At 42.4% G+C, this 11,101-nt stretch overlaps 1 protein-coding gene across 3 annotated transcripts; it reads right to left on the reverse strand.

Moving 5' to 3' along the window:
* Positions 1-68: 68 nt before the first annotated feature.
* On the reverse strand, positions 69-10,818 carry hnrnpl (heterogeneous nuclear ribonucleoprotein L). Of its 3 annotated transcripts, XM_071534646.1 has the most exons (14): positions 10,700-10,818; positions 10,079-10,197; positions 9,430-9,667; positions 8,967-9,054; positions 8,680-8,774; positions 8,501-8,573; positions 4,346-4,381; positions 3,994-4,062; positions 3,641-3,891; positions 2,959-3,080; positions 2,650-2,851; positions 2,457-2,514; positions 1,098-1,193; positions 69-435 (listed from the first exon to the last, which is right to left on the reverse strand). In XM_071534646.1, the coding sequence occupies exons 1-14, from the start codon at positions 10,781-10,783 to the stop codon at positions 377-379; spliced, it is 1,590 nt and encodes a 529-aa protein (XP_071390747.1). In that variant the 5' UTR covers positions 10,784-10,818; the 3' UTR covers positions 69-376. The 3 variants fall into 3 exon arrangements, with proteins under 3 accessions (XP_071390747.1, XP_071390749.1, XP_071390750.1); XM_071534648.1 differs by lacking the exon at positions 4,346-4,381 and having other exon boundaries at positions 3,641-3,879; positions 8,680-8,776; positions 8,969-9,054; XM_071534649.1 differs by lacking the exons at positions 3,994-4,062; positions 4,346-4,381 and having other exon boundaries at positions 3,641-3,879; positions 8,680-8,776; positions 8,969-9,054.
* Positions 10,819-11,101: the final 283 nt, after the last annotated feature.

Genomic DNA, 11,101 nt, shown 5'->3' on the forward strand with positions numbered 1-11,101 from the left:
ATACAAACTACGGCAGAAGACCAGCACCACTGTGGTTACATAAAACACCAAAATTGTAGGTAGGTTACCATTCACTTTATTTAAAAAACAAAAAAGGGCAGAGTTTACATAGAAATGAAGTTATTTCAGAGTAGTGGGGGGTTCTTCTTGAAATCTAGTGTCATGAACAGAAAAAATTGATTAAAAAAATAAAACTGAAAGCAAACGTAAATCATACAAAATCTATAAGTTAAAGTAAAATGGTCTCTACAGCACATCAATCCTGTCAAAAATGTCAATACTGACTGAATATTTTAACGGGAAGTGACAACATAACTGCAATTTACACTATGCGAGAACACAAAACTTTACAAATAGGTGGAGGGTAGAGCATTATTTAGTTGGCGTGGTGTGCGGTTGAGAAACACAGCTTCAGTGTGTAAGGGTAAGGCCCACCTAGGAAAGAGAGAGAAAAAGACATCAATCAATAGAAATAAAACATGATACCAGCAAGGACTCTGTTTTTGGTTATGTGGAAAACAGAAGAATCTGGGTTCATGAACTGTATTCAAGCACAGGAAAACAATTAGTGAGTTGTGGGGGGGGAATTAGTGAATTTCTCCATTGTTTTCAGAGCTGCAATTAGTTCAGGATTTGGCTTCTGAAAGATGTTATTGCTTTTAAACATGAAACACATCCTACACAGCAGTGACTCAGCAATTCACTGAAAAAGTGGTACTTAAAACAAAATGATTTGGGATTGTTTGCATGCATTTCAGGATGACTGGAATTAGTATTTTGGTACGGCAGTGAATCAGAGTTAGGTCAGAGCCTGTGAGCTATTCTTATAATGACTAATTAAGACGTCAAGATGTGCCATCTTAACAGGGGTTTTAAAGCAAAAGGTAGAGGTCAGTCTTATTGACTCTTCATGATGTCATAGGATTGCAGGATTTATTTAAATTAGGAAAACAAATCATGATCATTGGCATGAACATTTGACTGTAAAGTGTAAAAACTAGAATCCAGGAAGAATAAAATGGTATTTGGGGAAACCTGGTTTTATCGAGTGCTGGACTAAAACATGTTTATTGGCCTGTTGCGTGATGAGGACTTACTAGGGTTTTTCATCTGGAAATGGTTCATCATGGCCAGGGCTTCCATGGCGTCGTTGATGGACTCCCACTCCAGCAGGCCGGACGAGCTTCGCTCACCTATCGCACCACACAAGGCAACAGATTAGATTACTACAGTAGATTATACTTCAGATTGTATGCTAACACACTTGGACTGAACCAATTAACTATTTACCATGCCGAGCCAAAATGACGACATCTAGCAAACCTGAATCTATTTAATGCAATACCTTTCAAGTGAATTGAGAAACATTACCTTTCTTCCAACCGTGATTTGGTATACATTATGCAGCACAGTAAAGACTATACATATGGACTACATTGTTTACTGGTAAGTAAAGGCACAAAGCTATACACACTCAGTGCTTTCCCTCTCTCCCTCACTCAAACAGCTCTATGCACATCGACACAATCAATGTGATTCACTTTTTAAAGATATTTGGTTAGGAAATAGGGCTGAACAAATAATCGAAATTTTATCGAAATCACAATATGGCCTACTGCAATTTTCAATTCACAGGAGGCGCAATATTTGTTAAAGGCGAAATGTGTGTCAAAATACCATTTTAAATTAAATATTGTCATGCTGCAGAGATGTCCTGGCTTACACATCATATCCTACAGACTTAAGAAAACATCTTTGTTTGGTACAGATTCCCCCCCCCCCCCCCCCCATCACACCATAATCAATTTAATACGTTTTTCAATGAAAATGAGAATGTTTTAAAAATGATCATTCCCTCTAATATCGCAAATCAAATCGCAATTGCAATATCAGTCAAAATAATCGCAATTAGATATTTTTTCAAAATCATTCAGCCCTATTAGGAAATAATAGATTCCATTTAAAAAGAAGTATTGGGTTGTTTTTTGATTGGCTTTCATCTGGATCCGCCTGAAGCCGAATGTGCTATTTTGTTGCCAACTGGCAACAAGCAGAAGATGAAATGGGGGAAAGAAAAAGGCCTTGGGTACAGTAGGGTGCACCTGTTGGCTATGCCTTCTGTGCAGAAGTGGTCAGGGATTCAACACATTTTTCTCATTTATGAACTGCTCACAAAAACAAACAAAACAAACAAAAAAAATAAAAAAATAAAATAAAATAAAATAAAATAAAATATATATATATATTGCCTGTACATTATTTGTGCCACAGATGACCATGATCCATGCTTATACACATTTGCCAGCCCTAACAACTTAAGTTACTTCTTTTGACTTTTTTTTTATTTTTGTTTTTTTATGTAAAAGCCATTATTATCATTGATAATATCAGTCTTCAAAAGTGATATGGAAGTACAATTACACAAAACCAGTCTAGGTGTAACTGATATTACTCACTCTTTCCAGTGAAAAGTTTCACATTGGAGGGGCTCTTAATTCCCAATTCGTCACAGACCTGAAGGGAGAGAACAGTGACACTGAAACATTTCAAAGCAATGCAGAGAACACGCACACTTTACAAAAAAAAAAACACACCCTAGCACCAGTGCCCTTCATTCATCCTACCACCAGTCCTCTTCATCGTTCCTACCTGGTTGAAGATCTCTGCGGAGATGTCGGGCTGGCCGTTGAAGAAGTGCAGGACGTTGCTGGGGTGCTGGATGCGGTTCTTGGCCGCCTGCTCTGGGGAGGTGAAGCGGTTGTTGCGGGAGCCGTGGAAATCCTTGAAGCTGCTGGTGCCGTCCTCCAACTCGTAGCACTGGCCCGGCATGATGGCCTGCTGCTTGGACACACTGCAAGGAAAGACCGATGGGGGTCTCAGGTCTGTACATCTGGCTTGCACACAGTTCATTTTATAGGTAAAGCTGGTTATTTTGTATGTTTGCAGAGCAGCTCTTACCAAACGTTGAGTTTCTGTCCAAAAAGGAAGTTGTTGTTGAGGTGGGTGATGGCCCTGTCCACGGAGTAACAGTCACCCATCTCCACCATGGCCGCCCCGGGCTTACTCTTCATGAACTTGACCTGAAGGAAGAAACATGGGGTCAGAATACCATCCAGCTGACTAGAAACAAACAGCATGAAATCTTTGTTCATGGTGCCAATGTGTTACAGTAATGTTACTTTTCCCAGTGACATGCAGTGTTACGAATTACTATTTAAATGTCAGTAATAACATTATAGATACCTATCAAAAGTACAAGTACAAGTAAAGTAAGCCTACTTCTGTTAGCACCCCCCTATAAATATCAGATTGAAGTTGAATTATGCAAAACCTATATCCAACCATCATTATATTAGTCATCGTCCTCTCACACTAAGCAAGCTTTGATGAGATATAGCAGAAAGATTTGCTTTCTTTCTCCATCACTCCCACTATTTTGATTTTATTGAGTGAAAGGGGTTTGCTTGGGGGTTTAATAGCAGAGTAATGTAACGACTACTGTAACGAACTGATGCTCCTAGGGAGTAGTAAGTGAACTAATAATGTTTTGAAATAAGTAATGGGTAATGGCTAATTTATTACTTTTTGAATACAGAGCCCAACACCGGCACCAGAAGGCCATTTCTCCCTCTTAACTCACCCGCTCTACATTGCCATAGAGGCAGAAGACGTTGAAGACCCTGTCAGCGTTGATCTTGGAGGGCTCAAGACCATACACCATAACGACGGGGGAGTCGGCGTGGGGGCCGTATTCAGGGGGAGGAGGTCCATATCCAGGGCCGTAGCGCTGGCTACCGCGACCGCGCCCACCTATGGGTGGCCCCATGCGGTGAGGAGGAGGGGGCCCGTAGCTCTCATCGTTATAGCTGTGATAACCTCCTTGAGGGCCACCTTATTTACGGGGGAAAAACAGATATTGCGGAGTAGGTATATAGTGCTGGAGCCTGACTCATTCCTCTAAGTGTCAGACCAAATTCTTTCCTAGATATTTACCATAATCTGGTGGGTGGTCTCCCAAGAGAGCAGGCTGCCTCTGGCGCTTGTTGGGATTGGCATTGGGATCTAAAACCATGAGATAAAAGTTGCCAATCAAACAGCTTCCTCACTTAAGGCACCAAATAGGCACCTCACATGGCCTACTAAGAGCTATGTGACAAGGTTGTGAATGACATGCAAGAGAAGGGTCTGATGTTACGTGTTAAAAAAAAAATCTGCAGGCTCTATTTTTGTTATCTAAGACATGTAACATAATGGAGATTTTTTTTACAATGATTTTGTAAGATTTTAAACATAAAAAATTCTAAATGTAACCTCCCATATCTGTCATCCTAATACAAACACACACCTTGTGAATTGTTCCAATTGCCTTCACCATCAGCATCTGTGCAGGTACACATATACACACGTCAAGTCCAAATTAACATTGAAAAAGTATAAATTTGGCCACACTTACGTATAAACACATTCCTTTAAAACCTAGATAAACCTGAGAAGATTGCAAAGAATAAAATAAGCATCAACACTATGCATAGCACCTGAAAACAGTCTAAGCATGTTTTATTGACAACTACGAGATCTAGACAAAGTTAATACAAGCCAGGATAAGATAAAGAGGATAACATCAGAGGTGAAAAGACAAAAAGTCTTTGGACTACAGTTGACAGTCTGGAGGGAAAAATCAACCCAAATTGTAAATAGGCTTTAGTTCATTGAAAAAATATATTTATATAAAAATACTGGCGTAAGCCCTCATGAACACAGACTTATCTGTGATCATGGGACTAAAGGAATGTATGGGAGATCTGCATCACACCTACAGCCCAATGTGTTTATCCTGATATTACTAGGCCTATTCACCGTTTGGTGTTAATAAAGAAAGGATTATAATTTAATAGCATAGAATGCATTTAATGGGAAACTTCATGCTACAGTATTAATGTATTTCTTAACTGAGGGAGCTCTTAACATCGGACTGAGCAATGAGTGTGCAGAATGCAGCCACTAATAGTTGACTATAGGAAAAAATCCAAATCCACATATTCTAGCAGGATTTGTGAATATTAGCTCACTCCAAAAGCTAATCCTATGCCTTTGGGGGTACACATCCCCAAAGTTTGGAATGAATCCTTCTATGGGGACTTGTAAAAGTGCAAAGACTACTTTTGTAGTCATATAAAAGTGTGATTTCCAAAACCCATACTCCATGGAAGCTGCTACAACATGGATATGCACAATACTGATATTCTGGTTCAACAAAAATGAACAGAAACAAAATCCTTAGTCAATCTTGGGTTGATTTTTACTTTTAAATAAGAAGATGCTAAACAAAAAAAATCATGTGGTTATCTCATGAATCTCACTGTAATGTGTCACCAACAAAGTGTGACAACCTGAGAAATATATGTATTTTTTAAAAAGTAAAAAAAAAAGAAAAACAAATAGCAGTGAAACAAAATCCAGGTCTGTAAAATCTCCCTTTTATCACTGACAAAGTGAAAAATCCATATTGACTCTTAGTTGCTTCAAGTTGGAAAAACCCAACCCCTTTTAGAACTCGGTGTGAGCTAAATATCACACTTTAGAGTCCAAATTTCTCAAATATTGATTGACCCCACTCATTCCCTTGGGTACCTGGGTACTGGCAACCCAATATGTGGTATAATAAGCTTCAAGAAGTCCATTACCTGCTATTGATCAAATTCTATTTTAGCATTTATTAACAATAAGTTGCCAAGAGAATCAGGAGCCAATCTGTTGCACTCCATCGCAACACCACTGAGGTCATTTGTTTTTAAATAGCTGAGAAATTCCAGACCTGGTTTAAATATGGGCTTATATCATAGAATAGTATTCACATGATGGCTTGACACTTATAGACAACAACAGCCAAGTCTTTTACTTTTACAGTAACTCAACCATCAAGACAGTCTGTACAAGTACTTACAGCACCACACATGGAGCACAGGACACAGTGGGCAGGTAGGGGGCGCTCTTCAGCAGGGACGCTACCTGCCAACCCTGTGACTCCAGCCTCAACTCATTCTTCCCTCCTCCTCCTTTCCTTCCTTCCTTCCTTCCTTCCATCCCCACCACCAGAGAAAGTACATCCACACGTCCGTGCTTGGTTTTGACTTGCTGCCGGTTTGTTTTTAGAGTTGCTATTAGAGGCTGATTTCCAGCTTACCGTGCTCTGAGCGCAAAGCAGGATATTTGCACCGTTTGAGACTGGGCTGTCTGTCCACAGACACACTGAGCCAAACCTGCATCACACGGGAGGCGTTAAAGGCATCACTATGGGCCAGTGCATGATAAAGGGAAAATGAAACATCGCAGAAACAACACAAGAATAGCACAGAGAGAAGGGGGGAAATGGGGGGGGGAGGTAGAGGGGGGAAAAAACAGAGCACCAGAGTCCATAAATGTAGAGAGAGCTTTGGGAAAGGATTTGTAATCTGTTTGCCTCTGTGCTTGTATGCTTGATGGGTGTTTGATGCTTGTGTCTTCGTTGGCCCCCCCGTGCTTGTTTCTTCTCATGTACAAATGGCCGCACACATGATGCTTGTTTTTTTTTTGTTTAATAGATGTCAGCCACTGGCAAAGTGAAAAGGCGTCTAGTGCTTGGCAATAAGTCGTCTGGAATATCTGCGTGGTGATGTGTTGTCATGGCGATTCAGCTCTGTGTGTTGCCGTGGATATTCAGCTCGGTGTGTTGTCATGTTGTGTTCAGCACAGGAAGGGAGAGTGATAGCAAAGGAAGCCCATACACCCAGGTCAAGAGATGAGCGGTATTAGCGTCTGAGAAAGAGAGTGGCCTCTGTTTTTGTTTACTGCCCCGGTATGTGGTGTCATCTGTTCCCTGGTCAGGCTGAGTGTGTGTCCTCTGTTGATCCCTGTGGTTGTGTTATAGTAGTCAGATCCCAAGGGCTGGGAGGCGTGGTCGCAACGACCACACACACCTGACTCCCGCCCTCATCATCAATGTGTTGTGTCAAAAAAAAAGGTGAATCCTCAGGCCTCTGGAGATGAGATGTGCTTTACTTGTACAGAGGATGGTAGATGCTTATCAATGTATCGAGAGATCAGTCTGTGGTGGATATGCGGGGTGTCTGTTCGCATTGGCCTTGATGTGATCAAACGTGGCGGCTACTGTCCACCACCGAGAGTAAAATGGATTCCCATGTCAGGTGGAGGAGATAGGGGTGATGGTGGACTTGGGATAAGGAGGAACTGAGAGTTGAGGTTGTGTGATTCCGGTGTCTGTTGCCCCACTGTGTCCGATGTATGCCACAGAGCGGAGTTACGTTAGTTGTGGCTGTGGGTGGTGTTCTAGCTGTAGAAGCCGCTGTGGCTTTGGCAGCATGTGTCTGCTTAGGAGTTGAGGTGAGCCTGTATGAGTATGCACAGTGAGGGCACAAGGAGTACCTCTTGCTTGCAAGGCAGCCAAAACTTGGGAATACCAAGAAATCTCTTAGAGGATGACATGTTATACACCTGTATAAAGCTTATAGTGTACATGTTGTGGCCCTGGTTGTGTACCAGAGAAACAATTACATGTTTTTACAGTGTCTGGAAAAAATCATAGTCGCCACCACACGGCTACAGTAAAGCAATTCAGTCTACTGCAACAATCAGGTCTTAAACCCCCAGCAAAAGTGTAAAATTCACCATGCTAACCAATAAGACACAGAACCTAAGGAAAAAACCCACCTTCATACCAAAAGTAAAACAAACAAGAGCTCAGGCAAGATACTCGCTAACAACTTGCTAATGCCAAAGTTGACCAGTGTGTCTCATAACAATACAAATTAATTGTCACTAATAAATTTAGGTTTGAATGCTAAACAATGTAGAGAAAACATATTTAACACCGTCAAGCGTGCTTGTATTCTACGTTTTACATAAACACATTTTGTGTGCTTGTGTGTGTCTAGTCTCCACCGCGCCAGAAGCGTACCTAGTGGTTTCACAAGTCAACTACTCAGCGGAATCCCTACTGGAAGCTATGACAAAATCTCCAGTATGTTGTGCAGAGGCATTTGAAAGAAAATACTCAAAGGTGTGATGCTGCTCTGGAGTGTTGACCGGACTAGAATAGGCAGGAATGTGAGGTTGTGCGACTGTGGCATGCTCTACAGGGAGTGGGAACCTATGTGCGGAATGGTGAGACTGCATATGCTAAAGTGACGGGTGCGTTCACAGGTTGCCGACTGAACATGCATGCGCTTGTAATTGAGGTTGGCTGCCCTTGAGGTTGCTCCTCGTGCCCTTACTTTGTGCCTGCTGTGTGGCAAGAAAATGCATGAAGACTGTGAGAGCGTCACAGGAGTACTGCCTCTGAACACCGGGATGAGCAGCGTGCTGAATAGTGGAAGAAACCATTCAGCTGTGATCAAAGGCAATACCCCAGGAGGCAGGAGACCCTAACCATCCCATACAGTGGCATGAGCGGAGAAGAGGAAGAAAAAAAAGGGGGGAGGAAGGGGTGGGGACCGCATGTTACCTTGGCCGCTCAGGTTGGGGTTCGTGTAGTCCCACGTGTCTTGGTCGTTCTTGAACACATTGAGGCGTGCTGGCTATGGAGAGGAACACATAACCAAAATGAAAACCGTGCTCTCCTCACTAATGTGTCTTCATCAAATACAAAAAAAAAAGGTTTGCGAGACATTGCCATGCACTCACCTTGGCATATTCGATCTTCAGAGTGCAGCAGCCAGAGTAGATGTCTGCCCCATTCAGAGAGGCTTTGGCCCTCTGGGCACTTTGGACCGAGTCGAATGTGGCGGCAGCAAGTCAAGGAGAAGTTCGATTATATGGCAAGAACTGATGAGTCAACACTCTTCTTCAAGATTTCTGAAGGCCCAAGCACACTTTCACAGCAACACATTTGTGTACAATAACATAATACAACATGCCCAAATGGACAAGAAAATAAGTCAAACAGGTAATGCTTGCTCTGGGAAAAGGATATTCGACCATGGCCTGAACACCGTTCTTCCTGAAGATGACGATCCTCTGTACAGGCCCACAGTTGTTGCAGATGGTGTAGAGAACATCCTGTTGAGGCATATTGATCAGGCATTTCCGGAATGAGTACCTCTAATCAAACAGTATTTTTCAGCAGTTTGTAAAAAAGAAATCACCTAATCCTCATTTTTTTTCTCATGAAGCCAACTGTGCTTCCTGCGAATGAATACACGTAAAAACAAGTGTCCCTACTTTAATGCAGTTACCATGTCTCTGCGAAACGTTTTTTTTTCTTTTAAAAAATGGCTCCTATGTAAGCTTGGGGAAAAAAATTAATGTACTCCAATGTATGATCCAGTCTGAATTTGTCATCCTACAGCAATTAACCCAGTTCAGCGCACTTTTGCATAATTTATGACTCTACGCTCCCATTGTACAGAAGTCTTGTGTCTGTGGTACTGTTACCGTGGTGATAGGATAGATGGGGTTCATGATGGTGAGCAGCAGCACGTTGTTGACGCTGCGGGTGTCGTCTGGGTCTCCAGGCCGGGAGATCTTCTGGCTAGTGGAGTAATTGATGAAGGCAGGGTGGCCCGCAATGTAAACCTGGTTCTCTGCTGCGTAGGTAACAGCATTACAGGAGCCGTTCATGTCCTCATACTCCACCAGGGCCTGGCGCTTCTTGGGCATCATGACCACATAGCTGTATACACATTAAAAGAAACATCACTTTCACTGCAATTTTACAGGATCCGTACACCAAGCAAGCAGGACTGGGTTATGAACTGTGCTTGGTTGATACACAATATGCATCACATAACTGCTTAAAAGCAATCAGTAACAAAATCATATTGTCCCTTAAGCATGCCACCAGTGCCACCAGTTATCAAATTTATGTCATAAGAGAATGAGCAAACCACTTCCCTGCAGGGAGCACATGCAGGTAAATTCACTGTGACAGATAACAAGAATCTGCAACCCATCTCCAGTGAATCATAATGCATTTTTATAAAGAAAAGAAAAGGAGCTCTTTGGAAAATATGAGACCTGGAGCACAGGAATCACATGTGTTTATTAAAACGGGAAATGGCATGGTCCAGTGTGGTATTATTACCTAATGGCCCCAAACTCCTGCAGGGCCTCCACCAGGTCAGCCTCCATGATGCCGTCAACCAGGCCCCTGATGTGCACCACCGGGGAGGGGAGCGTTTTATGAGGGTCATCGTAGCCCTCCTGTACACGGAGCAGACAAAATGCTCACATGGTCCCATTATTTACATCACTGATTTAAACTCGATAAAGGCATCAGACACGCAGAGATGAGCAGTAGCTATATAGTTAGTTAGCGTTACAGTTAGCTAGCCAGGACAACAACTCAAGCTAGTTTGCCAGCTGAAACTAACATTTGTTAACGCGACCTTACACAGCTGTAATTTGTTTAAGAGCCACGTTAGCCAATATTATTAACAACGTCCATATAGGTAGGTGACATTAACGTTAACTAGGTAAGCACCTTGCCAGCGTTAACGTTGCTCAAAACTAACGCAAGAATGAATCGGTTTTGCTTAGGTTAGCTCTTGGTCAGCGTTTGAGCAGCAGACTCTTTGGTATGAGCTAGCTAGGTACCGACTTAGCACCGCAATGTCAAGCTAATTTCCTATCTAGGGAAAATAAAGTCAACCTGAATTCTTCATCATAAACTTCAAACTACTAAGGCAGCCAATACAACTCTCACCGTTGTCATCCCTCCGTCCTCGGTTTTCTGTCTTTTCGTTGCTCTGCCACCTTCTCCGTAATAGCGGCCCGCAGCAGCAGCCATGTTGTCCCGTCCCCGGTGCCCGACTAATGCTGCATTCATGTTGTGAGGGAAAAACCAGCGACAACGTTTTGACAGGAATAACCAATGACTTGGGTGTGCCCACCAAGACGCCTTGACTGAAGTTTCTGGAGACTTGTATTGCTCCTGTCCTGATCAGCTCTATCACACAGAACACACAGGCACTTACAGAATGATACATTTGAGCTGCTGTTTTACAGCAAACCAAACACTGAAAAAGTGTCTGTCTCTTGCCATGGCATTTTAATGTGATCGCAAAATTAGACTACATTTTATTTTGAAAAGACTCTCATTCTCTAC

This window comes from Centroberyx affinis, unplaced genomic scaffold, assembly GCF_046629955.1.
Source record: "Centroberyx affinis isolate AG114_WGS23_722 - 3 ecotype Tasmania unplaced genomic scaffold, CSIRO-AGI_Caff_v1 ptg002593l_1, whole genome shotgun sequence".
NCBI classification, from domain to species: domain Eukaryota; kingdom Metazoa; phylum Chordata; class Actinopteri; order Beryciformes; family Berycidae; genus Centroberyx; species Centroberyx affinis.